The following is a 27,435-nucleotide window of genomic DNA, read 5'->3' as shown; positions in this document are numbered from 1 at the left end:
TTCTGTTGGGAAGAGGTTTTTTTTTAAAAAAAATGGCTGGCCATCTGCCATGGATGCTTTAGCTGAGACTCCTGCATTGCAGGGGGTTGGACTAGATGACCCTCGGACTCCCTCCCGACTCTACAATTCTGTTTTTATTAACTTTTTAAATAACAATTCACGCAACTGTGACCCAGCTTAGAAGCCATACAAAAATTGAAGGGCAGCTACAGTCACAGAATAATAAACAGACGAGAAAACGAGAAACCCCAGCTTTAAAATTCAGCTCAGCTCAGGCAGCCACGGAGCCACACGCAGAACTGAACTGAACCCGCCTCCTATGAGTTAAATCGACCGAGCGCCGGTTCCTAGAGCGGCCTGGTCTCTTTCTCGTCCTCCTCTGCTGTTTAAAGGGGAAGCTCCTTTTGTCTGCGCTCGTCCCTTTTACACCCCGTGGCTGCGGGAGAAGCAAGTCGGAGGAGCCCAAAGGTGCTTGCGGATCTCCCGTAGCTGAGCTGCGTTTCCTTTAAGTACACGGCTGGATAATGCCGCTTGCGCACGCGACTGGGCACGTGTGCAGGGGTTGGGGGGGTCAGGCAGAACAAGCCGCTGCGCATTTTACCCAAGAGTAATCCCACCTGAACCCAGCGGGCTTCATGTCAAAGCAGGTATGCCTATGGTTTTCGGTGGGAGGGAACAATCCCCTGCGTATTCTACTCAGAAGTAAGCCCACATGAACTAAGTAGGGTGCATTTCCATGTGAAGGTGCATAAGCTTGCAATCTCGCGCGTATTTATTCAGGATCAAGCCCACAACTCGGTGGGGGCTTGACTTCCAAGTAAACACAGATATGGTATAACCATAGAATTTGCAGAGTTGGAAGGGACCCTTGAGGATCATCTAGTCCAGCCCCCTGCAATGCAGGCATATGCAGCTGTCCCTTGTGGGGATGGAACCTGCAACCTTGGTGTCATCAGCACCATGCTCTAACCAACTGAGCTCTCTAGTGAATGAGATCACTACAGTTTATTGGCACCCTTCAATCAGAGTGGCCACATGCCAAGGAGAACAGGGTTTGGGTTATGGCATCTTTAATACAAGGAATTTCAGCAGTCTTGGGCTTTGGGGGGGTAGGAAGTCAGAGAAAGGACAATTGGGGTTTGAACTATTTAAGGTCATTAGATTTATCTTTCTTTCTTTTTTGCACAGCATTGAAAAACAGCATCAAAACATCGTAATCCAGAATACTTATACATGGGTGACTGATAGGTAACGTTAGTTAGAGTTGAAAACGATTTATTTAGGGCATTGATTCTAATGGCTTTATACAGAGTATGACTGACATTATATATCACTGATAATGAGGAGGATTAAATATGAAGAATTTCTCTTCCCAGCATGTTTTGACATAAGCCTGGCTATGACCGCATTATGTACAGACTAACTTGGGAGTATGTGCCACAATCCTATGTATGTCTATTCAGATGTGAATCCCATTGAACAAGAGGAGATTAGAGAGAGCTAAATAAGTGGTTTTTACAGAATGTGGCACCTTTTTATTTCACACACAAACCAGACTAATGTGCAGGAATCTCTCCATATTTGGCAGCTGTAAAAACTTGGAACTTATAAAATCAAGAGCAAAATAGGAGTCTAATTACTAACCTTATAATCAGGATTGTGCATTGTAGTAACCAAAGAGCTATAATGATAGGAGTTCCTTTCTTTTTTATTATGATTGTGACTCTTGTGCTTACTTTATATTTTTTGTACAATATACTATTATTATATTATATTATATTATATTATATTATATTATATTATATTATTATATTATATTATATTAATTTGTTGCTTTGGTGAGGAGTGAAAGAAGAGAGTGGCTTTGGTGAGGATGGTTGGTGGACAAGTTAAGTGAGCAGGGGACAGAGTCTCATATTTGATTTGTTACATGATTTATTTTGTAGCTCAGTTAACATTATCATCAGTCATCATGTTTCAGGCATGATTCACACTGTCTTCTCTCTTCCTTCCATCAGATAATGGAGACGTGAAGAATAATCTCAAGGTAGAAATGTCTCAACAACAGAAACAGATTGAGATATTGGTGAAGCCATTGGAAGAGACCTTATCTCAGTGCCATGCCAAGGCAGAAGCCGCTGAACAGCAACATGGATTGTCGAGACAACAGGGGAAGACCTTGGGGTTGGGAATGGATGAGTCCACCCTGGGTGAGGAAAGCTTCAAGGACCAAAGCGAAATCTCGGCCCAGGGAGAGATGGAAAAAGACAAGGGACTAGTAATTTTAGAAGAAGAGAAGAATGCAGACCTCATTACTTGTGGGAGGAACTTTACGGCAGTGACATTGTATGGATGCTCAGACGATGGAAACTCCTCCTGTATGACCTCTGAAAATCAATGGGATCATACTGCAAAGGAGAAAATATACACATCTTTGGACTTTGGGGACTCCTTTGGTATGGATGCTGGCTTTATCAAGCATTATGGAACCCACACAGGATGCAAAACGTTTCAATGCTCGGACTGTGGGAAGAGCTGTGAAACAAAAAACCAGTTGCTTGTGCATATGAAGGTGCACACAGGGGGAAACCCACTTAGATGCACCATCTGTGGGAAGAGCTTCTCTCAGAACGGAGACCTCTCTGTTAATGAGAGAATCTACACAGAAGACAAAATGTTTATGTGCTCAGAATGCAATAAATCCTGCCCCCACAACACTGTACTTGGACGTCCCCAACCCCAGACAGGGGAGGAACCATATAAATGTTTAGACTGTGGGAGATCCTTCACTCGGAACTCTGACTTTCGTAAACATCACAGAACCCACACGGGAGGGAAACCACATAAATGCCCAGACTGTGGCAAGACTTTTGATAAGAAATTTAAGCTAGAGACGCATGTGAGAATCCATACTGGGGAGAAACCTTTTAAGTGTTTGGACTGTGGGAAAAGCTTTGCTCAGAAGGGAAATCTTGTGGTTCATGAGAGAAGCCATACTGGGGAGAAACCATACAAGTGCTTGGATTGCGAGAAGTCCTTCAGTGTGAATGCAGACCTTATTAGACATCACAGAATACACACAGGGGAAAAGCCATTCAAATGCCCAGAGTGTGGGAAATTCTTCAGGACACACTCTGAAATGTACAGGCATCAGAGAACTCACCCAGGAAACAAACCATTCGACTGCTGGGACTGTGGCAAAACCTTTAGTCAGGAAGCCCACCTCGTGTCACACCTGAGAATCCACACTGGGGAGAAGCCCTACAAATGTCCAGACTGTCGGCAAAGCTTTGCCCAGAAAGGGAACCTTATTCTTCATCAGAGGACCCACGTGGAAGAGAAGCCGTATAAATGCTTGGATTGTGGGAAATCCTTCCGTGCAAAATCTAAGCTCATAGAGCATCAGAGGCTTCACACTGGGGAGATGCCCTATGATTGCTCAGACTGCGGTAAAAGCTTCAGCCGGAAAGGGAGCCTCCTTGCCCACATGCACTTCCATTCCGGGAAGAAGCCGTATGAATGCTCCATTTGTGGGAAATCCTTCATTATGAACTCTGATCTCCTTAGACACCAGAGAACTCACACAGGAGAGAAACCGTATAAATGCTCAGATTGCGATAAAAGCTTTAGTCGGAAAGACGGCCTGCTCAAACACCTGGTAATCCATTCTGGGACAGAACTGCACATTCAGGAAAAGCCATACGAATGCTTGCACTGCGGCAGGAGTTACAATTACAAACAGAACCTCATTGTGCATAGGAGAACTCACACTGGAGAAAAGAGATTTAAATGCGCAGACTGTGGTAAAACCTTCAACACAAACTCTGAACTTACCAAACATCGGAGAATGCACACGGGGGAGAAGCCGTACAAGTGCTCCGATTGTGAGAAAAGCTTCGCCCAGAGGGGAGGCCTGGTTGCCCACAAGAGGACCCACACGGGGGAGAAGCCGTACAAATGCACTATTTGTGGGAAATGTTTTAGTCTGAGCTCTTGCCTGATTAGACACCAGCAAATCCACACAGGGGAGAAACCCTATCAGTGCCCAGACTGCGGACAGTGCTTTACTCACAAAAGGAACCTTGTCAAACACACTGCAAGCCACCAAGAAGAAAAACCATATAACTGCTCAGACTGTGGGAAAAGTTTTGGGATAAGTTATCACCTCGTTCAGCACCAGCAAATCCACTCAGGAGAGAAACCGTATAAATGCTTGGAATGCGGGCAGAGTTTCACTCACAAGAGAAACCTTGTGGTACATGCGAGAAGCCACACGTCAGAGAAGCTCCACAAATGCCCAGACTGTGGGAAAAGTTTCCCTCACAAAAATAATCTTGTCGAGCATATGGAAATGCATGCAGGGGAGAAACCGCAGGAATGCCCAGAATGTGGGGAAAGTTTCACTGATCTTCTTGTTCTTATTAAGCACAGAAGAATCCACTCAGAGACAGCCTTGGAGGAATCCTCCTATTGGGAGAAGATACTTTGTTGAAACGTGCATGGACGTTTACCGCATATTAGAGAAATTACACTGTAGGAGATGCTTAGACTCAAGAAGGCCAAATGTTAGGAAGTGTGAAACCAGTGAGGGTGGTGAATGCCCTGTGTGAGTATCTGGAGGAGGAATGGCGGTTGATGGGTTGAGGTTGAATCCCAACAAGATAGAAGTACTGTTTCTGGGGGGCAGGGAGCAGGCAGATGTGACAGACTCCCTGGTCCTGAATGGGGTAACTCTGCCCAGGTGCAGGTTACTGTAATTATGTGTCCACGGCAGCTGTCTACCAGCTTCATCTGGTACCCCGGCTGAGACCCTACCTGCCTGACAACTGTCTCGCCAAAGTGGCATGTGCTTATCTTCCGCTTGGACTACTGCAATGTGCTGTACGAGGGGCTACCTTTGAAGGTGATTCAGAAACTACAGGTAATCCAGAATGTGGCAGCTAGACTGGCGACTGGGAGCAGCCACCGGGACCATAGAGCACTGGTTCTAAAGGATCTACGTGGGCTCCCAGTATGTTTTCGAGCACAATTTAAAGTGTTGGTGTTGACCTTTAAAGTCCTAAGCAGCTTCTGCCCTGTATACCCAAAGGAATATTCCATCTCCATCATCCAGCCTGGAAACTGAGGTCCAGCACGGAGGGTTGTCTGGTGGTTCCCTCTCTGTGAGAAATAAAGTTACAGGGAACCAGGCAAAGGGCCTTTTTTGTAGTGACTGTGGAATGCCCTCCCATCAGATGTCAATGAAATACACAGCTATATGACATTCAGAAGGCACCTGAAGACAGCCTTATATAGGGATGCTTTTACTGTTTGATGTTTTACTGTGTTTTTCTGTTCTGTTGGAAACTGCCCAGAGTGGATCGGGCAACTGAGTCAGATGGGCGATGTACAAATAATAAAATTATTATTATTATTATTAGTGCTCCATGTACACAGGCGTATAAACATCATAGCTGCCAAGTCTCCCGTATTTCCAGCTGTTCCCAGCCGAAAAAACGGATTTTTTTTGTTTCCCCCCCGGTATATTCTGGCGCGGCAGCCATTTTGGAACTGGGCGGAGCATGCTCAGAAGCGACTTTTGATGCTGCTCTGCCCAGTTCCAAAATGGCTGCAGCGTGACTTCTGGTGTGGCGGCCATTTTGGAACTGGGCAAAGCAGCATCAAAAGTCGCTTCTGAGCATGCTCCGCCCAGTTCCAAAATGGCTGCCGCGCCAGAATATACCGGGGGGGAAACAAAAAAAATCCGTCTTTTGATGCTGCTCTGCCCAGTTCCAAAATGGCTGCAGCGTGACTTCTGGTGTGGCGGCCATTTTGGAACTGGGCAAAGCAGCATCAAAAGTCACTTCTGAGCATGCTCCGCCCAGTTCCAAAATGGCGGCAGCGCTACTTCCGGTCTGCTACTTCCGGTCCGGTCCCTTATTTTTCAAGAAGGAACTTGGCAGGTATGATAAACATGTGTATGCATATATTTCCTTGGTTAATGATAAAATCAAGTAACATAATTGGCAGCCCATCTTTGAGTCCTAATGGAGTTCTGTTGGTGGTTTATGTGGTGCAGGGATTGGGAACCTATAGCCCTCCAGATATGGTTGACCTCCAACTCCCATCTGCCTCATCCATTAGCCAGAGATGATGGAAACTGTAGATGTCTATCAATATCTGGTGGGTTCCTGATCCTTGATAAAGCAAATAATATATACTCATTGAAACTGCTGTCCTAGGCATGTCTACTGAGAAGTGAGCCTCACTGGGCACAATGGGGCTTACGTTCAAGGAAGTGGGTAGAGGATTGCAGCCAAACAGTATTAATTAAAACCCTTTAATAAAGTACATGCAGACATGTTTCAATCATTTTTTTAAAAAAAGCTTCTGTATGGCTTATTTCTGTAATACTGTGCCAGATGTTTTTGTGAGTGGATCTATCCTATATTGTCATCCCTTGTCTTGAAATGTTTTAACAGCTGGGTCAGGGCTGGTTCCATCAGAAATTGACAGAGTGGGGAAGGTTTGGGTGACCTGTCTAGGAAAAGGGCTTGGCCTCCATCACTGCCTCCTGGGGCAGTGAGTTCCTTAGTTTAACTATGCGCTTTGTGAAGAAGTGTTTCCCTTTGTCTGGAATTGCCTTCCCTTTTGCTTTCTTGGATGCCCCTACTTTTCAGTGTTGTGGGAGAGGGAGAAATATTATCCCTAGCCAAATTTCTTCACACCATGCCTTTTCTCTAAACAAAAAACATAACAAAATTTAAGAAGCCGTAAGTATTAAATGAAGTGTATCAAGAAATGTACAATAAAATGAATCCTTGTGTAATTCCAAATTAGGTATAACAAAAGAAACACAAAGCAATAAAAAATACCAAGCACAGCAAAAATAAAAATAATCTCCTAAATTAAATCTTGACCACCAACAAAAACTCCTAAACCAAATCCCACTGTGATAGCTCAGTGAGAGGTATAGGGGTCTCTCAGCACCCTTAACAAAAACTTGGATTGTTTGGGGGAAGCCGTAACTGATTAAAAGTGGAATAATGCTGCAGATGGGGACCTTTGAGACCCTGAAAAGAGTTAAAGTGACAGAGGCTCGTTCCTAGAAAGGCTTTGGAATGCTGGATGGGAAAAGAGCCTCTTCCTGGCCCCGCCTCCTTGGTCCAGGCAAATTTTGAACAGCTGCAGGAGGAGGTGAGTTGCACAGCAGGAGTCTATTTAGGGAAAGCAGAGCAAGAGGGGAAGGGAAGGGTGCCCAGAGGGGACAAACCTAGGGAGTGAAGGTGGGTGATCTTCCGGAACACAGGCGTTGGCAGTGGGGTTTCCTCCTTCCTATTCTTCTGCATTCCAAGTCCTGCCGAGTGAGTACATTGCATTTACTTCGGTTCCCAGGCAGTTTAAAAAGAAAAGAAAAGAAACCCAGGGTCTTGATATCCATTGTTTGAAAGTCCAGGAGTAGATGCAGCTGAACTCAATGGGGCTTCCTTCTGCGTGGACTGCCCTGTTTTGTTTTGGGTTTTTTTCTTTTTGCAATATATTAACAAAATCAAACATTTTCACAATAATATTCATAGCAATAATTACATTGTTTCAAAAATTGACTTCCCACCCCCACCTCCACAGTGTTTTTACTCAAACCTTTTCATGACATAATATCTTTAGCTATTACAAAAACTTTCTCTGTTTACCGTTATCTAGGATTTCCCTGCTAAGATGCTTACATTTAGAGGGAGGGGGCAAATTTTGGATTGTATTTCCCCCCTCATTTATATTTGGCCTGTGGTGGAGTGTTCATTTATTTTTATTTATTTATTGAATTTATATACCGCCCTATACCCGGGGGTCTCAGGGCAGTTCACAGAATAAAATCAAGATATAAAACCACAAAATAGATAATAAAAATGAAAACAACAACCCAATAGCCCCCCCCCGTTTTATCCTCACAACAACCCTTAGAGGAACCCCAGAATGAGAGACCATGACCGAATGAAGGTCACTCAAGCCTCATCTGCACTATATTTATATCGGTAGGATGCCACAGTCATGGCGTCCCTCAAAAGATAATTGGAACAGTTCACCAGATTACGAGTCTACCTCTCTTAACTACTACGTATACCACACTGGAGAGCTGGACTAAGACCTTGGGGACCACTCAGCCATGATACTAACTGGGTGAGCTTGGGCTCAGTCACAATCTCTCAGCCTAAATTATCTCACAGGTCACATCCCCTTGAACTTCTTGGGGAAAGGTGGGATATAAATGCAGCAATAAAAGAGGAGGAATAATGAAGAAATTGGGCCTTGAGTGTTGTGGTGCCTGCTGTTTGGAATGCCCTCTTGTTGATTATTATAAAGGTGTTGCCTCTGTTGTCTTTTCAGCACCTACTGAATATCTTTCCCAGTCTGCCACAGGATTGGATTTTTTTTTCGTGTGTGTGTGTGTATCACTTGTTGTTTGCTGCCCTGGGCTCCTTTGGGAAGAGGGGTATAAATTTAATAAAGCAAAAAATTAAAATAAATAAATTCTTCAACTCAGCAGGTTAAGACCCAACATGAAAGAGGTTAAAATGGAGAACCATGAAAAAGGAGCCAGGTTTCCTTGAGGTCTGAGGCTGGTGAGTGGACAGACTCTTGCTGTGAGGACGATCTCATGTCCCCTGACCAAACTGCAGTCTGTGCAGGTAAGGGAACGTGTCATGCCTTTGGCACGGGCAAAGTTCATAAATGTATTTAGTTTGTATAGTTTGTATACATAAATGTATTTAGTATTGTACTGGGTAGCTCGGCTCCACCTACTGGCCAAAAAGAATATTGCAAGAACGGCAGTTGCTGACAGTTGCTGACAGTTGGCCTGAGGGGTTAGAGAGGAGGAGTTCAGTGGTGCGAGGTACCAGAGGGAGTGCTGTTACATGTTCTCCACCTGCAAGATAGTATCGTTGTTTTACCTCATTTAATACTTGTCTTCACACTTATTATTTGTCTTATTTGATTTATTTTACCTTGTCCTTGACTGTTAATAAAGTATAGGATTAAAAGTAAAAAACAGTCTCTTTCCTTCCGTCGAAGACAAGAAGGTTTAGCTGTATGTCGAACTACCTAGGTCACCAGGCACGGTAGTGAGGACAGAACAGTAAAACAACGGCTTTCCAGCAAGTGGAAAGAGATAAGACTACACAGACCTGCTATTCTGTCAACGCACACGCCTGCATACGACAATAGCAATAGCAAGCTCTAAACAGTCAGACATCTCCTTAACAACATGTCTCAGAGTCGGGCATCTTCGGGAAAGGCAAGGTCCCAAGTCTCTGGTACTTCTAAATCTTCCACTGTGAGTAATGCACTCGCCATCGCTCGCGCCAAGGCTGAAGCGGCTAAAACACGAGCAGCCTTCGCAGAGCAAGAAATAAAGATGAAACAGGAAAAGGCTAGGTTGGAAGCAAGCCTAGAAAAACTCATTGTAGAAAAAGAAACAGCAGCCGCCATAGCTGAGGCAGACGCCTTAGAAGCGAGTTTAATTCCTGTCAGTGAACGCAACAGTGTACTCAGCCCAGATCTGGGACTACAAGATCCCCTGCAACGGACTTCAGAGTACGTTTATCAGCATTCCAAATCAAGTGACTATGTACCTCTGCAACAACCTAGAGAAGAGGACATCAAAACGGCAACCCAAGACTTTTACACGGTGCTGCTGCAAAACAGAGACAAGCCTATTACTCTGAGCAACCCGGCAAACTCAACCTTCAAGCCGGAGCGGTACAACAGAGATCACATGAAATCAGAACCATCAGAAAGGTACGATTATCCCATACCTTTGCATCATAGTGACCCTCACCACACTGATCCAACCACAATAGACTTTGCCAAGTTCCTTGCTAAACGTGAACTAGTCACAAAAGGACTTGAAAAGTTTAACGACCAACCTGAAAGTTACAGAGCCTGGCGCGCTTCCTTTCAAAATGCTATCGAAGGCCTAGACCTATCGTGCTGGGAAGAGATGGACCTCTTAGTCAAGTGGCTTGGTAAAGAGTCTGCCGAACACGCCAAAAGAATTAGAACAATAAACATTAATTACCCAGGCATCGGCCTTAAAATGATTTGGAATAGACTTGAGGAGTGTTACGGTTCAATAGAAGCTATAGAGAACGCACTATTTAAAAGACTCGATAGTTTTCCTAAGATACCTGCCAAAGCTTACCAGAAACTCAGAGAATTGAGTGATTTACTAATGGAACTTCAAGTAGCTAAATCTGAAGGAGACTTACCTGGACTTACGTTTTTAGACACAGCTAGAGGTGTCAACCCCATTGTACAAAAGTTACCTTACAATCTACAAGAACAATGGATTGCACATGGTTCTAAATTTAAGAGAAAACACAACGTTCCATATCCTCCCTTTTCTGTTTTTGTGGATTTTGTGAACCAACAAGCTAAGATGAGGAATGATCCCAGTTTTGATTTCTCACTGTCAAGTGTTATTTCCCACGGACTGAACAAGCCCCCAATATCAGTACACAAAATTAATGTAGACTCTCCAGATTCTCCTTTCAGGTCTGCTAGCTCTTCTCTCACGGAGGCAAGAATTAAGGATCCTGATAAACAGTGTCCTCTACACCGCAAGCCTCATCCTCTGCAGAATTGTAGAACCTTCAGAGAGAAGCCTTTAGAAGAACGTAAGGCCTTCCTGAAGCAGAACAACCTTTGCTACAAGTGCTGCTCAGCCTTTCACTTATCTAAGGATTGTAAGGTCAGTCTGCGATGCCGAGAATGTGATAGTTCAGATCACAATACGGCTCTACACCCTGGGTCTGCCCCATGGTCCTTACAACACACAGACAGCTTCACTGAGCATGGCGGGGAGCAAAAACACACTCCTACAACTACGCCAGAGATTACCTCAAAATGCACTGAGGTCTGTAAAGGAACCATAACTGGCAAGTCTTGCTCCAAAATCTGTTTAGTTAGAGTCTACCCTGTAGGTAACAGGAATAAAGCCATCAAACTATATGCCATTCTAGATGACCAGAGTAATAAGTCTCTAGCCAGCCCAACCTTCTTTGATATGTTTGATATCAAAGGCCCTAGCTTTCCATACTCCTTGAAAACGTGTTCAGGTAACGTTGAGACAGCGGGGAGAAGAGCATCCGGCTACAAAGTAGAGTCCTTAGACGGCCAAACTTCTTTAACTCTACCAACCCTCATTGAATGCAACCAGATTCCCGATCAAAGATCTGAGATTCCGACCCCAGATGCAGCACGTCACCACCCACATTTAAAACGCATAGTGAATCTAATACCTCAACTAGACCCGCAGGCTCGGATTATTTTACTCCTGGGGAGGGATATCTTAGAAGTCCATAAAGCAAGAGCCCAGATTAATGGTCCTCACAATGCCTCTTACGCCCAGAAGCTGGATTTAGGATGGGTCATTATAGGAGACGTCTGCCTTGGAAGCATGCACAAACCAAACTCTGTCAACAGCATGCTCACAAATACATTAGAGAATGGTCGCCCTTCTCTTTTCCAACCATGTCACAACCACTTCATTATAAAGGAATTACCTCAAAAAAATCATTCAATTTGCCCTGTCGTCAACCTCCCTAACGAGGACGTCGGTTGTGACAGCGACACAGATCATCTAGGGTGTACAGTCTTTCAAAGAACCAGGGACGACAATAAGGTGGCAATGTCTATAGAAGATAAAATGTTTTTACGGACTATGGAACGGGAATTTGTTAAAGATGATACAAATAGCTGGGTCGCACCCCTTCCCTTTAAACCGCAGAGACGACGGCTACCTAATAACAGAGATCAGGTGCTCAAACGCCTCTCTTCTCTCAGACACAATTTACAAAGGAAGCCAGAGATCAGAAATCATTTCTTCTCCTTTATGGACAAGATATTTAAAAACCGTCATGCGGAAATAGCTCCCATCCTCAAAAACTCCGAAGAGTGTTGGTATCTGCCAATATTTGGAGTGTACCACCCCAAAAAGCCAGGCCAGATTAGAGTAGTATTTGACTCCAGTGCCAAATTTGAAGGTATCTCCTTAAATGACGTCCTTTTGACAGGACCAGATCTCAACAATAAACTTTTAGGAGTACTCCTTCGTTTCAGAGAAGACTCTATTGCCTTCACAGCAGATATTCAACAGATGTTCCATTGCTTCTTTGTTAGAGAGGAAGACAGAAATTTCTTGAGATTTTTCTGGTTCAGAGACAATGACTTCTCTAAAGACATCATAGAGTACCGCATGAAGGTACACATCTTCGGTAACAGCCCCTCTCCCGCAGTTGCTATCTATGGACTTAGACATTCGGCACGTGAGGGAGAAGCAGTGCATGGCACAGATGTTAGACAACTCGTAGAGAAGAATTTCTATGTGGACGACTGCTTAAAATCTCTGCCTTCAACTGAGTCCGCAATCAGTCTCCTTAAAAGAGCGCAGCAGATGTTTGCCTGCTTTAACCTCAGACTCCAAGATTGCTTCAAATAGTAAAACTATAATGGAAGCTTTTCCTACTCAAGATCACTCCAACGAGCTAAAAGATTTGGATTTGGGAACGGATTCTTTACCTATCCAACGCAGTCTTGGTCTGCTTTGGGACCTGAAAGCAGATTCCTTTACCTTCCAGGTAAATACAGATGAAAAACCCTTTACTCGCAGGGGTATCTTATCTGCGGTAAACAGTCTGTATGACCCACTAGGTTTCGCAGCTCCTGTCACTATACAAGGTAAAGCATTACTTAGGGACTTAACTCGTGGGACATCTGACTGGGATGCTCCACTACCCCCTGAAAAAAAATCTCATGGGTGAACTGGAAAAATTCCCTAGCTGCTTTGGCTGAACTCCAGGTTGTACGCCCATACGCAACCATACCCTCCACGAAAGTACGAAACCAAAAACTCTGTATATTTTCTGATGCCTCTACCAAAGCAATAGCTGCTTTTGCTTACTTGAGAACTGTATATTGTGAGGCACAGTGCCATTTAGGATTTGTCATGGGCAAAGCAAAACTTGCTCCTCATCCTGAGCACACTATACCCAGGTTAGAACTGTGTGCTGCAGTATTAGCGGTTGAATTAGCCGAACTTGTCACTTCGGAACTGAACATCAATCTTAAAGATGCTGAATTCTACACCGACAGTAAGGTAGTGTTAGGGTATATCTACAATGAGAGTAGACGCTTTTATGTCTATGTTAACAACAGAATTCTACGGATTAGGAAATCCACTTGTCCAACTCAATGGCATTATGTACCTACTGAACACAATCCTGCAGATCACGCTACAAGGGCTGTTGCAGCTGGTCATCTCAAAAACACCACATGGTTGACAGGACCTGCTTTCTTGTACAAGACAGAGCTGACTGCCCCTCAGAATGACATATTTGAACTAGTGAACTCAGACCTTGATTCTGAAGTCCGTCCTGAAGTTTCTGCACTTCAGACAATAACTACAGTCAGTCATCTCGAGTCTCACAGGTTCAGTAGATTCTCGACCTGGAAGTCACTCATTAGAGCCATTGTTAGCCTAACCCACATAGCTCATTCATTTAAACATGTCACACCTTCAGTAGAGAGTAATTGTAAAGGCTGGCATCTGTGTCCCAACATCCGCACACCATCAGAGCATCAACATGCGCAAAATGTGATCATTGGCATTGTGCAACATGAAGTCTATGCCAGAGAGATTAACTGTATCTTGAACAAAAAGGTTATCCCTAAGGACAGTACTCTTAGGAAACTTGACCCATTCCTCGGTCGAAATGCCCTGTTAAGAGTAGGTGGTCGTCTCAAGCAAGCTAAATTAGAGTTGAATGAAAGAAACCCTCTAATTATACCTGGCCAGCACCACATCGCTTCTCTGATTGTACTGCATTACCACCACCAAGTCAGACATCAAGGACGTCTATTTACAGAAGGAGCTTTACGTTCTGCTGGTTTTTGGATAGTGGGAGCCAAACGGCTTGTGAGTACTGAAATTTATAAATGTATTACTTGCCGTAAGCTTTGTGGCATACTTCAAACACAAAAGATGGCCAATCTTCCAGCTGACAGACTCAGCACAGACCCTCCCTTTACCAATGTAGGCCTCGATGTCTTCGGCCCCTGGTCTGTTTCCGCACGTCGTACTAGAGGAGGTTATGCAAGCAGCAAGCGCTGGTCAGTCTTGTTCACCTGCATGTCTATTAGAGCTGTCCACATCGAAGTGATTGAGTCTATGGACACGTCTAGCTTTATTAATGCTTTAAGACGTTTTATTGCTATTAGAGGCCCTGTAAAAAACATTCGCTCTGACAGAGGCACTAATTTCATTGGTGCCACCAAAGAACTGAGCATTCTCTCAAACTTAGACACAAAACAAGTAGAAAGATATTTGAGCAGTCAAGCTTGTACATGGACCTTCAATCCACCGCATTCTTCCCACATGGGAGGAGCTTGGGAAAGAATGATAGGAGTGGCTCGTAGAATCTTAGATTCCATCTTCCTACAAATAGGGAATACTAGGCTTACTCACGAGAGTCTGACAACCTTCATGGCAGAAGTTGCAGCAATTATTAATGCCAGACCTTTAACCCCTCTCTCCAATGACCCAGAAGAACCCTTTTTGTTGACACCGGCAACTCTCCTTACTCAAAAAATTGAAGTAGTCAGTACACCTCCTGGTGAGTTCACTAACAAAGACTTGCATTTGCGTCAATGGAGACAGGTTCAAAGTCTTGCAAACACCTTCTGGGATAGGTGGAAGAAGCAGTACATCTCTATGCTACAATCAAGATCTAAATGGCAAACTGCCAAGCCTAATCTAAACATTGGTGACATCGTTCTTGTTAAAGACTGTCAGTCTCAAAGGAATGAATGGCCATTAGCCTGCATCACCAAAGTCTTTCCAAGTGAAGATGGAAGAGTCAGGAAAGTGGAAATTAAAGTATGCAAAAACCAACAAACAAAGTTGTTTCTTAGACCAGTCTCTGAACTGGTTCTACTGTTGTCATCGGGGGAATCAAATAGTGGTATCTGTTGATACCAAGCGGGGAGTGTCATGCCTTTGGCACGGGCAAAGTTCATAAATGTATTTAGTTTGTATAGTTTGTATACATAAATGTATTTAGTATTGTACTGGGTAGCTCGGCTCCACCTACTGGCCAAAAAGAATATTGCAAGAACGGCAGTTGCTGACAGTTGCTGACAGTTGGCCTGAGGGGTTAGAGAGGAGGAGTTCAGTGGTGCGAGGTACCAGAGGGAGTGCTGTTACATGTTCTCCACCTGCAAGATAGTATCGTTGTTTTACCTCATTTAATACTTGTCTTCACACTTATTATTTGTCTTATTTGATTTATTTTACCTTGTCCTTGACTGTTAATAAAGTATAGGATTAAAAGTAAAAAACAGTCTCTTTCCTTCCGTCGAAGACAAGAAGGTTTAGCTGTATGTCGAACTACCTAGGTCACCAGGCACGGTAGTGAGGACAGAACAGAACGGGAAGAACTCACAGCTATTTCTCAAATATTTTCTGATGCCACAGTATTTATAGCTGTTAAGAGATGCTACTCAAGAGACTAGGGCTGTGTGAACGCTACACCTTTAAAGCACAGTCTTTCCCTTAATGAATTCTGGGCACTGAAGTTTGTTAAGGGTTGCTGATAATTGTAACTCTGTGGGGTGGAAACTGCAATGCCCAGAATTCTTTTGAAGGAAAGAATGTGTCTCTCCTGTGCACTAAATATTTAGTGTATACACAGCAATATGCAATAAATGCCCCTTTGAGAGCCCCGAAGACAGGCTGCTCACACACCACACATTTAAAGCACCTTTAAAGCACACGACTCCCTCCAAAGAAGTCTGGGAATTGTTGCTTGTAAAGGGTGCTGGGAATTGTAGCTCTGTGATGGGGAAACTACAGTTTCTGGGATTCCGTGTGATTTAAATGTATGGTGTGTCTTTAGCCTTTAGGCGTCTTAGTACCATTGGCTTTATTTAAAGATATACAAGCAGAATCTTACTAAAGGGTTATGCCTACAAGGAACTTCCAAGAGGAAAAGCTGTGGCAGAATCATGCTCCAAGGCTGCAATCTCACTTTCAGTTACTTCTAGCTAGAAACCTCCCTTGCTCCTTCTCTCTCTCTCTCTCTCTCTCTCTCTCTCTCTCACACACACACACACACAAAATCTATCAAATAGATATAGAAATAGCTCTGCCTTGTGATACTCTGTAGGGTGCAGTGTCACGAATAAAATTTTCCTCAGGTCGTTGATGTGTTATTACAGGGTCTCTTCAGGGGTAGGGAGTCTTTCAGGTAACCCGGCCTCCAAATTATTCAGGGCTTTTATGTGTGTGTCACAAAAGACTTTGAATGTGGCCTGGTAGCTGATGGACAGTCATTGCAGCTCCCTTAGTGTGGATATAATATATACTAATACTTCATAGCATTGTGAACCTCCATGACAGTGGTATAAAAGCTGGTATAAAAAGTACTTAAAAACAAATAAATAAGAAATACCACTCAGCAATAGTCCCTTCAGAGTAGCTTGACTGTCTCACCTTGCCTCAGGCTTCATGGTCGCTAGGCCAAGGCTGTGTGCACGTCATTTAAAGCACAGGCTCCTACACACCCCAAGAATCCCAGGAACTGTAATTCATTGAGGCTGCTAGGAATTGTAGCTCTGTGAGAAGCAAACGGAAGTTCCCAGGATTTTTGGGGGGAGGAAAATGTGCTTTAAATGTATGGGGCGTATTCAGTCTCTGTCTCTCTTTTTGGCAATGGTTTCATGATCTCTGGATGTAGGGTGTCGACTCACAGTTGAATCTCTCTTTCCTTCAGATATGGAGCCTTTGAACGAGGAAGCTAACAAGAACCAAGAGCTGAAGAGCTCTGAGCTGAGGGAGCCACTCCAGGAAGCAGCGCAGACGGCCAAAGAGCAAGATACCCAGTGCGTTATAAAGGTGGAAGCTGTTTGGAGACAATGGGTGGGAAATCCCGGCGGGATATTAAATAAAACAATTAGATGTTCAGAAAGCAGCAAAGACCTGGATGAAATTTCAGTCAAGGAGGCAAAAGGGAAAGATGAGGGACAAGTAACCTCAACGGAATGTGATAACAGCTCCTACATTGCAGAAGAGAGGCCGTATAAGTGCTCAGACTGTGGGAAAACCTTCTGTAGGAACGCTAACCTTATTAGACATTATAGAACCCACACAGGGGAGAAACCCTATGAATGCAGCGTATGTGGGAAGAGCTTCTCTCAGAAAGGAAATCTTGCTATGCATGAGAGAATCCATGCAGAAGAGAAGCCGTACAAGTGTTTGCATTGTGGGAAATCATTCTGTAAGAACGCTGACCTCCTTCGACACCAGCGCAGTCATACAGGGGAGAAACCGTATCGGTGCTCAGGGTGCGGGAGAAGCTTCAGCATGAATTCTGACTTTATTATACATTTCAGAACCCACACAGGAGAGAAGCAACATGAATGCTCAGAATGCGGCAAAAGCTTCAATAAGAAATGTAACCTGGTTGCACACGCCAGGACCCATACCGGGGAGAAACCGTACAAATGCTCAGAGTGCGAGAAATCTTTCACTACAAACTCGGAAGTCTTTAAACATTACAGAACCCACTCAGAAAACAAACCTTACGACTGCTGGAACTGTGGCAAGAGGTTCAGGCAAGAATCTCATTTAGCCACACATAGGAGAATCCACACTGGGGAGAAGCCATACGAATGCTCAGACTGTGGGCAGAAATTTACTCGGAAAGGAAACCTCGCTCTTCACGAGAGAATCCACACAGAAGAGAAACCGTATAAATGCTTGGAATGCGGCAAATCGTTCCAAGCAAACTACAAACTTATTGCACATCAGAGACTCCATGCGGGAGACGCTCCATACGAATGTCCAGACTGCGGCAAAAGCTTCATCTGGAAAGGGAGACTCGCAGCACACCTGCAGTTCCACTCAGAGAAGAAACCATATGAATGTCTGGATTGTGGGAAATCCTTTGTTATGAACTCTGATCTCCTTAGACATCAGAGAACCCACACGGGCGAGAAACCATATGAATGCTCGGACTGTAAGAAAAGCTTTAGCCGGAAAGATGGCCTTCTCAAACATATAATCGTCCATTCAGGGGAGCAATCGCAGACGTATGAGAAACCCTATGGATGCTTGCACTGTGGCAGAAGCTACAATTACAAGCAAAATCTCATTATTCATATGAGAAACCACAGTGGAGAAAAGCCCTATCGGTGTTCAGACTGTGATAAGGCCTTTAATACAAACTCTGAGCTTACTAAACATCGGAGAATGCACACAGGAGAGAAACCGTACAAGTGTTCTGAGTGCGGGAAAAGCTTCAGCCAGAAAGGAGACCTCATTGTCCATGTGAGGATCCACACAGGGGAGAAACCATATAAGTGTACCGATTGCGGCAAATGTTTTAGCCTTAGTTACCTTGTGATCCGCCACCAGCAAATGCACACAGGGGAGAAACCGTTTCTGTGTTCTGAATGTGGGAAATGTTTTGGTATACGCTCAAAACTTATTCGGCACCAGTTGACTCACACAGGAGAAAAACCATACAAGTGCTTGGACTGCGGTCAGTGTTTCACTCGTAAAACGAACCTTTTCAAACATTTGGCAGCCCATTCAGTGAAGAAACCATAGAAATCCCCTGGAAGCAGGCGTTGGGTTGATCCATGATTGCTATAGTTGTCTTCCTCACAAGTGAATGCACACAGAGCAAAGCAATCATACCTGCCAAGTAGCTGTCAGAGAAATAAGGGACCGGGCCGGAAATAGCAGACCGGAAGTAGCGCTGTCGCCATTTTGGAACTGGGCGGAGCATGCTCAGAAGTGACTTTTGATGCTGCTTTGCCCAGTTCCAAAATGGCCGCCGCGCCAGAAGTTGCACTGCAGCCATTTCGGAACTGGGCAGAGCAGCATCAAAAGTCACTTCTGAGCATGCTCCTCCCAGTTCCAAAATGGCCACCACGCCAGAATAAACCGGGGGGGGATTCGTTTTTTCAGCTAGGAACAGCTGGAAAAACGGGGATTTCCCAGGGAAAACGGGAGACTTGGCAGCTATGAAAGCAATTCATATTAATTTTCCTAATGGGAAAAAGTTTCAATCTCTCATCAGCCTTAAAGTAGTTTATTTGGCACAGTTAATTTTCTAAGAGCAGTAAGATCCTTCAGGAAGCACTTAATAAGCAGGGGTCAATTAAGAAATTGTGGACTCCAAAGGGAGGTACGGTAATTGAAATACAACTCTTACATCAGAATGTAAGAAAAGATTAATTGGTATTAAGAATATGAGAAGAGGCTGCTGGATCAGGCCCATATAGTCTAGCATCCTGTTCTTACAATGGCCAACCAGATGCCCTTGGGAAAGCTGCAAAGTAAGACTTGAGCAGGAGAACACCCTCCTCTGCTGCCGCTTCCAGCAACTGCTGTCAAGAAGCATTTACTGTCTCCAACAATGGAGGCAGAGCATAGCCATAATAAAATACAGTTGTGCCTTGGAAGTCGTACGGAATTCGTTCTGGAAGTCCGTTCGACTTCCAAAATGTTTGGAAACCAAACCACAGCTTCTGATTGGCTGCAGGAAGTCCGGGTTCCAAAGAATGTTCGAAAACTCACTTCTGGGTTTGTGGCATTTGGGAGCCAAAACGTCCGAGTACCAAGGCGTTTGGGATCCAAGGTACAACTGTATGTTCTATAATGATGAAATTATAGATCTTAAAACGGAAATATTTGTGTGAAAATGAATGAGAGTTATTCAGCAGGAACTAGCTTTGGAAGGCTAGAAATGGATCTGGGCTAGGAGACCACCACAAATTATATCTGTAGGCTGGAAGGAATATATATATATATGTGCAATATCAACAGTATCTGATTCTTTATTGAATTTCTCATACACACACATACTGCACAGGATATATGATATGGTGGTCAACACGCAGGCTGTTTACGTATATTTTGGAGTTAATAGATAATTCAAACTTATTGCTTTACTGTCCAAAATGTTATCTTGGAATGACCAGGTATTTATTACCAAACGGTCCAAAAATAATATTATTGAGCTATTATTTTACAAGGGTTTGTAGTGGAGCTGGAGCTGTAGCTGGCTCTGGTTTCGTATTTGCTGAAAGCAGCAAAAAGAATTATCGCTAAAGTGTGGAAGGCGAAATTGGCACCATCAATTCTGACTGGTCTGGCAAGTTATTGAATATAGTAATACTATTCTTACCGGTCATTTATTACTTGCTTTTCAACAGCAGGACCAAGGGTAGGTTACAACAATTTAAAATTCTGGAAAACAGTCAAAACAGATTGCAATCACAGGAGTAGGGAAAAACACATTTTGAGTGTCCAAGGCCGGGGTAAAGAGACGGTAAGGAAATACATGAAGCGCAAGGAGAAAAAGGAAGTGCAAAGCCAGCTGAGGGGAAGTTAGGGCTGGTCCTCACCCCCAACCAGGGCTGGATTAACCATTAAGCAAAATAAGGCTTTGCGTAGGGTGTCGAGGTTAGGGAGGCATTACAGAAATTTTCCATTGCTGGATTTACCATTACAGTAGTCATATGGTGCAGCTGAACCAGGTTGCACAAAGAAGGCTCCCGCAACAAATGGGAAAAAATGCATACTATATATACAACAATAAAAAATAAATATAAAGTGGAAGTATGCAAAAATAAACATTATTTTCCATCTTACTGTAGGCTTTGTTTCATTTCGGATTATTATTTTTTAACGGTTTATTGTTGTTTATAGTTTGAATTGGGTATCTATGGGGGCACCAGAATCTTGTAAGTGCTTAGGTGCTCTAAAGGTCTTAATCCAGTCCTTACCTTCAGGTTTTTGTACAATATTCCCCACTTTCCACTGGCCACTTTCTAATAACTTCCTGCACCCTTCCAGATATGTCAGATGAACATAATTATCTAGTACAGATTTTGAGGAAATGCCAGGCACCCCCTTCTTAAGAACCAACTGCTGGGCATATAGTGGGGAAGAGGCTGTTGTCATTATGCCCCCCCCCTTTGCCCTTGTGGACCTAAGAATGTAAGACCAGCCCTTCTAGATTAGGCAAAAGGCTCTTCTAGTCCAGCATCCTGTTCTCATGGTGGCCAACAATATGACTGTGGGAAACCAGCAAGCAGGACCTGCCTGAGCACAAGGCTCTTCTCTCCTGCAGTTTCTAGCACTTGGTATTCAGAAGAATTAGTGCCTCCGACAGTTTAATGCAGAGGACTTTGTGGAGGAGTCTGGCTGGCTGTGGTGAGAAGCAGGATGCAGGATTCGAGAGGTTTTGGGTTGGATCCAGCAGCGCTCTGGACTGGAGTTGTATCTTCCCCCCGCCCCAGAATTCTTGCCTGTGTTTTTGGGGACTATTCCCAACATGCATACTAACACAGTGTAACTGATCATGGTGGGAATCAAAGCTTAGTCAGCAATGCTTATTGTGCATGTGTATTAAACATGAAATGAGGTATATGATTGGTGGAAATTGAAATGCTTTGTTTGAAACTCATAAATACCCCTGCCCGGACCCTTGGGCAGGGTTACAGTTTTGCGAAAAGATTCGACTGTAACCTATTGCTTTGCAATAAACAACAATGGACTCCTAACTCCTCTTGTGTCTGAGTTTTATTGGCGGCCGTAAACTCAGAAGATAAGCCATTTTTGGCTTACAACACCATCTCACTTTATTGTGTCCTTTATTTATTTATATGCATCTGATCAATATGGTTATTTATATCCTGCCTTCCAAGACAGCTCAATGAAAATAATAATAATAATAATAATAATAATAATAATAATAATAATAGGCTTAAATAATATCAAAAGTTGAAAACCTGTGGAGGCAAAACATCTAAAACCAGCAAAAATGATTCATGCTACATATCTCTATTCTGATATTTTATCAAATTCATTAAGTATGAACTTCTAAGAATTGTTACGAAAAGGTCATAAAATGTTTGAATTTGCAGCTTTAAATTACGACCGCACTAAAGTGGTGACATATTGAAGTGTGTTTATGATGCTGATCCACTTTTATTTTTAAGTAAAGTCATTTCACAACATTTTGCAACATTCGCAGACCTGGTCAATCCAGGATTGTCTCCCCGCAGCCCCACCCCCCAAAGACTGTAATACAGTACTGGAACCCTTGGAGATATGTATTCAAAACCCCATTACACCATGAAGCTCAGTGGTGACCTTGGTCCAGATGCAGAGTCTCAGCCTTGCCTACCTCACAGGGTTGCTGAGTGGATAAAGTTGGGGCAGAGCATGAACCATTTATGCCACCTCGGGCTTCTTGTAGGAAGGGTCTATTATCTGTCTAACTGCCTGCCTGCCAGCCTATCTTCTATCTACTGTATTCTGTAAACCACCCTGAGACGCCCAGGTGTAGGATGGTACATAAATTCAATATCTATCTATCTATCTATCTAACAAATAAATGCTGTGAATCTTAATTAGGTGCCTTAGGTCCACAAAAGGTTTTTTTTTTAACCTAGAATTTCACCTTTTGCTTGTGATGCAAGATGTTAGGGCATTTTTGGCTGCAGAGTTGTATACACAGGCGAGAAACTGCTCATGCAGCCCAGAGGGTCATAGAATCATAGAATTGTAAAGTTGGAAGGCAACCCAAGGGTCATCTAGTCCAACCCCCTGCAATGCAGGAATCTCAGCTAAAGCAAAACAAAACCAGCACTTCTGAATTTTGCTTGGGTTTTTTTTTGGTGGGGTGGGGGGGCAAGCCATAGACAAACTAGCACAGGGCACAAAGTGACAGCACCAGCAGCGCGGTGAGCTTTTTGCCATGCAGCCTTCCAGAAGGCGTTAAAGCGAGAGAGAGGCTTGTTCCTAGAGGGGCCCGGGGATGCTAGGAAAGGCAAATGGGGAAAGGGCCTCTTCCTGGCCCGCCTCCGTGGTCCAGGGGAGGGCAAATTTTGAATAGCTGCAGGAGGAGGAGGAGGAGAGTTGCCTTGCAGGAGCCTGTTTAGGCAATGCAGAGTAAGAGGGGACGGGGACGGGGGACGGGGGTCTGGAGGGGACGAATTAAGGAGGAGAAAGAACTGCATTCTGGTTTCATATGGATAGGGAATAGGCGCCTCTCTCCCCTCTTTCTTTTGTAAGCCCACCGTCGCTCAGTAGCAGAGCATCTGCTTTGCATGCAGAAGGTCCTGGTTCAAGCCCCAGTGGCACATCCTCGTAGGGTTAGGGGAGGCCCTTGCCTGAAACCCTGGAGAGACCCTGCCAGTCATTGTCCTGAGCTACGCGGACCGGTAGTCTGACTTGGTGTAAGGCAACGTCCTGTGCTCCTTATCAGGGTTAGAAACTCCCGATATATAAGGTAGGTTGCAGTTGCCAAAAGATGAGGCAAAAGAATCCAATAGGGGTTTGTTGTCAGGCATAGCAATGTCCCTCCAGTCTCACCAGGCGTCTCTTTAGTAGAGCTGGTGAGTCTGGGGCCTGCCCCCTAGGCCAAGTGGAAAGGGCCTTGCAGCTAGTGGCCTTCAAGACTCACAGCCAGGCGATGTTGTTGTGACTACAACTCCCATCATTCCTGATCCCTGGTCATGCTGACTGGGGCTGATAGGAATTGAGGTCCAAAGCATCAGGAGGGGAAGGGTGCTAGCTCAGAAAACAGAGAAAGAGCATCTCCTTTGCATTCGGACAGGGCCGTCTCAAGCCGGTCGGGCGCCGTGGCGCGAAGATCGCTCCGGCGGCCCCCGCCCTGGTGGGCGGGTGCAGCACGGCTTCTGCGCGGCTTTGCCGTGCAGCACCCTCCTGCTGGCCCGGCGCCCTGGCGCAGCACGCCACCAAAACTACCCCTAGAGGCGGGCCTGCATTCGGAAGGCACCAGGGTCAATCCCAGGGGGGCTGGGAATGTCCCCTGCCTGAAGCTCTGAAGGGCAACTGCCACTCACACAAAAGCACTTGTGAAGCAATTGGCATTCTGTCTTTGGCTAGAGCAGGGGTAAGCAAGCTAAGGCCCGGGGGTCGGATACGGCCCACTCGCCTTCTAAATCCGGCCTGCGGACAGTCCAGGAATCAGCATGTTTTTACATGAGTAGAATGTGTGCTTTTATTTAAAATGTATCTCTGGGTTATTTGTGGGGCATAGGAATTCGTTCATTATTATTTTTTCAAAATATAGTCTGGCCCACTACAGTGGACTGGCCCATGGCTGAAAAAGGTTGCTGACCCCTGGGCTAGAGGCAAAGCATAGCCATCAGGGTGAGTAGCTACTGATAGCTTTATCCTCCCTGAATTTACCTAACCCTCTTTTAAAGCCATCCAAGTTGGTCCTACGCATATTAACTTGGAAATACCTCCCAGAGCAATTTCCCAAGTTCTCTGGGAAGGAGGATTGATTGTTTTAACTGCTCGGGAAATTGTAGTTCTGTGGGGGGGGGGGAATAGAGGGTCTCCTCTAACAGCTCACCCCACCATGAGCAGAGGACAGTTAAAATCCCGGTATTGTCCCTTAATTCGGCTTCGGCCCGGCGGCCATTTTTCTGGTGCCGCTTTGCCCTTCTATGGGCACCAGAAAATGGCGGCGGCGGCGGCGGAAGTCGCTTCCGCGCATGACCGGAAGTTGCGGGACGCGACTTCCGGTGGCAATTTGCCCTTCTATGGGCATCAGAAAATGGCGCCGCCGCCGCCGGAAGTCGCTTTTACGTGTTTCCGGTCATGCGCGGAAGCGACTTCCGGCGCTAGCGCCGCCATTTTCTGGTGCCCATAGAAGGGCGAAGCACCACCGGAAGTTGCGTCACGCAACTTCCGGCCATGCGCGCGCTGCCGATCCCGGATCTTTAGGTCCCGAACTTGGCAGGTATGGCCCCCTGTTTTAAAAGTTTGAAGACCCCTGGACTAGATGATCCTTGGGATTCTTTCAAACTCTACTATTCCATGATTCCATGTGGAAATCAGAAATGGTAAACCATACTAGAAAATGGCTGAATACAATCATTCAAAATCCGCAAATAACATTGGAAACTGTACTGGAGGGCTGGAGGAAGGTTAACATCTGTCCCTAGTAATCTGGTGGGAAAAAGCTGCTGAAACTGGAATTTCCAAGCATGCTGACAAACCAAATTGCAGAGGAAGAATCAGCAGAGTTTTACCAAGTAATTCCAAGGGTCTCATGCAATGGGAAGTCCTCCCCTCATTAGCTTCCAAGGGTCCTTTAAGTTGCGCCCAGGCAGGGACAGAGACAGCCAATAATGACACCGGGGGTTGAATCCAGAGAAATAATTTAATTCTTAAATATTTAAGAAACTCTTGGTGGTCAAGCTTCACGACAAGAGTAAAGAAACACAAATTTGCAAAGCTTCTTATACACTTCTTCGGCTCCTTTCCCCCTCCTCTGTAAATGTGCGCACGCAATGGGGTCACAAGTACATATAAGGAAGATCCGTATCCTGTCATAAACACTTGTCATAAACACATGCTGACTCAGCAATGCTACCCCGGTAGCATCCTCCAGCAGCCATGAGTGCCTGTTCTGTGCGTCAAGACAGATAACGTCAGACAAGGCCAGCCATCCGGCCTTGATAGCAAGCTGGGCATCCTGTTCTTTTTGCTGTTCCACTTTGGCACACAGAGAGAGGCAAAGAATAAAGCATTTTAAGCAAGACATCCCAGGGATGTTGGGGGGGGGGGTAAGCCATACAGTCAGAATTCATACAATGCAAGCAATGCAAACTATAGGATCAGATCAGATCCAGCTCAATAATACAATTAGCAATTCTCTCTCCACAGAAACTCTGTGGAAGAGGCAGCTCAGGCCTTGGCTCTGCTGCTGGCAGGAGGTGGAGGAGGGACTGGGATGGGGAGGGGAGGGGGGATCACTCAGAAGGGTGGTGGAAATGGGTGATTGACTGACTGATAGCTGTTGATGACCGAAAACGACTGCAAATGGTTTTGCATGAAAAAACAAGGGTTGAGATGGCTGAAGATCGCTTATCATGTATAATGAGATAAGAATCCGATATCTCTGTTCAAACCAGGTCCCTCCATGGTTTTGAGCTTGGTGATAAGTTGTAATTCAGCAACTTCTCTTTCCAGTCTATTTCTGAAATTCTTTTGTAGTAAGACAGCTACTTTGAGATCTTGTATAGAATCTCCTGGGAGATTGAAGTGTTCTACTGGTTTTTCTGTCTTCTGGTTCCTGATGTCAGATTTATGTCCATTTATCCTTTGGCAGCAAGTTTGGAAAATATGCCAGCAAGTTTGGAAAACTCAGCAATGGCCAGAGGATTGGAGAAGATCAGTCTACATCCCAATTCCAAAGAAGGGCAGTGCCAAAGAATGCTCCAACTACCGCACAATTGCGCTCATTTCACACGCTAGCAAGGTTATGCTTAAAATTCTACAAGGCAGGCTTAGGCAGTATGTGGACCGAGAACTCCCAGAAGTGCAAGCTGGATTTCGAAAGGGCAGAGGAACCAGAGACCAAATAGCAAACATGCGCTGGATTATGGAGAAAGCTAGAGAGTTCCAGAAAAACGTCTACTTCTGCTTCATTGACTATGCAAAAGCCTTCGACTGTGTCGACCACAGCAAACTATGGCAAGTTCTTAAAGAAATGGGAGTGCCTGATCACCTCATCTGTCTCCTGAGAAATCTCTATGTGGGACAAGAAGCTACAGTTAGAACTGGATATGGAACAACTGATTGGTTCAAAATTGGGAAAGGAGTACGACAAGGTTGTATATTGTCTCCCTGCTTATTTAACTTATATGCAGAATTCATCATGCGAAAGGCTGGACTAGATGAATCCCAAGCCGGAATTAAGATTGCCGGAAGAAATATCAACAACCTCAGATATGCAGATGACACAACCTTGATGGCAGAAAGCGAGGAGGAATTAAAGAACCTTTTAATGAGGGTGAAAGAGGAGAGCGCAAAATATGGTCTGAAGCTCAACATCAAAAAAACCAAGATCATGGCCACTGGTCCCATCACCTCCTGGCAAATAGAAGGGGAAGAAATGGAGGCAGTGAGAGATTTTACTTTCTTGGGCTCCTTGATCACTGCAGATGGTGACAGCAGTCACGAAATTAAAAGACGCCTGCTTCTTGGGAGAAAAGCAATGACAAACCTAGACAGCATCTTAAAAAGCAGAGACATCACTTTGCCGACAAAGGTCCGTATAGTTAAAGCTATGGTTTTCCCAGTAGTGATGTATGGAAGTGAGAGCTGGACCATAAAGAAGGCTGATCGTCGAAGAATTGATGCTTTTGAATTATGGTGCTGGAGGAGACTCTTGAGAGTCCCATGGACTGCTAGAAGATCAAACCTATCCATTCTTAAGGAAATCAGCCCTGAGTGCTCCCTGGAAGGACAGATCGTGAAGTTGAGGCTCCAATACTTTGGCCACCTCATGAGAAGAGAAGAATCCTTGGAAAAGACCCTGATGTTGGGAAAGATTGAGGGCA

At 44.7% G+C, this 27,435-nt stretch overlaps 2 protein-coding genes across 4 annotated transcripts; both read left to right on the top strand.

Moving 5' to 3' along the window:
• Positions 1 to 426: 426 nt before the first annotated feature.
• LOC132591499 (zinc finger protein 271-like) lies at positions 427 to 5,535 on the top strand. The gene is made up of 2 exons (XM_060270250.1): positions 427 to 647; positions 2,019 to 5,535. Exon 2 carries the CDS (start codon positions 2,054 to 2,056, stop codon positions 4,490 to 4,492), a length of 2,439 nt encoding a protein of 812 aa, XP_060126233.1. The 5' UTR covers positions 427 to 647; positions 2,019 to 2,053; the 3' UTR covers positions 4,493 to 5,535.
• Positions 5,536 to 6,958: 1,423 nt separating this feature from the next.
• Positions 6,959 to 18,791, top strand: LOC132591490 (zinc finger protein 271-like). 3 transcript variants are annotated; one of them, XM_060270142.1, is made up of 3 exons: positions 6,959 to 7,343; positions 8,519 to 8,663; positions 16,806 to 18,791. In XM_060270142.1, the coding sequence occupies exons 2-3, from the start codon at positions 8,633 to 8,635 to the stop codon at positions 18,641 to 18,643; spliced, it is 1,869 nt and encodes a 622-aa protein (XP_060126125.1). In that variant the 5' UTR covers positions 6,959 to 7,343; positions 8,519 to 8,632; the 3' UTR covers positions 18,644 to 18,791. The 3 variants fall into 3 exon arrangements, with proteins under 3 accessions (XP_060126125.1, XP_060126117.1, XP_060126119.1); XM_060270134.1 differs by lacking the exon at positions 16,806 to 18,791 and having other exon boundaries at positions 7,072 to 7,343; positions 8,522 to 15,796; XM_060270136.1 differs by lacking the exon at positions 16,806 to 18,791 and having other exon boundaries at positions 7,091 to 7,176; positions 8,519 to 15,796.
• Positions 18,792 to 27,435: the final 8,644 nt, after the last annotated feature.

Source organism: Zootoca vivipara, chromosome 2 (assembly GCF_963506605.1).
Source record: "Zootoca vivipara chromosome 2, rZooViv1.1, whole genome shotgun sequence".
NCBI classification, from domain to species: domain Eukaryota; kingdom Metazoa; phylum Chordata; class Lepidosauria; order Squamata; family Lacertidae; genus Zootoca; species Zootoca vivipara.
Note: the sequence above shows the minus strand (reverse complement) of the source record. Positions and strands in the feature narration are given on the sequence as shown.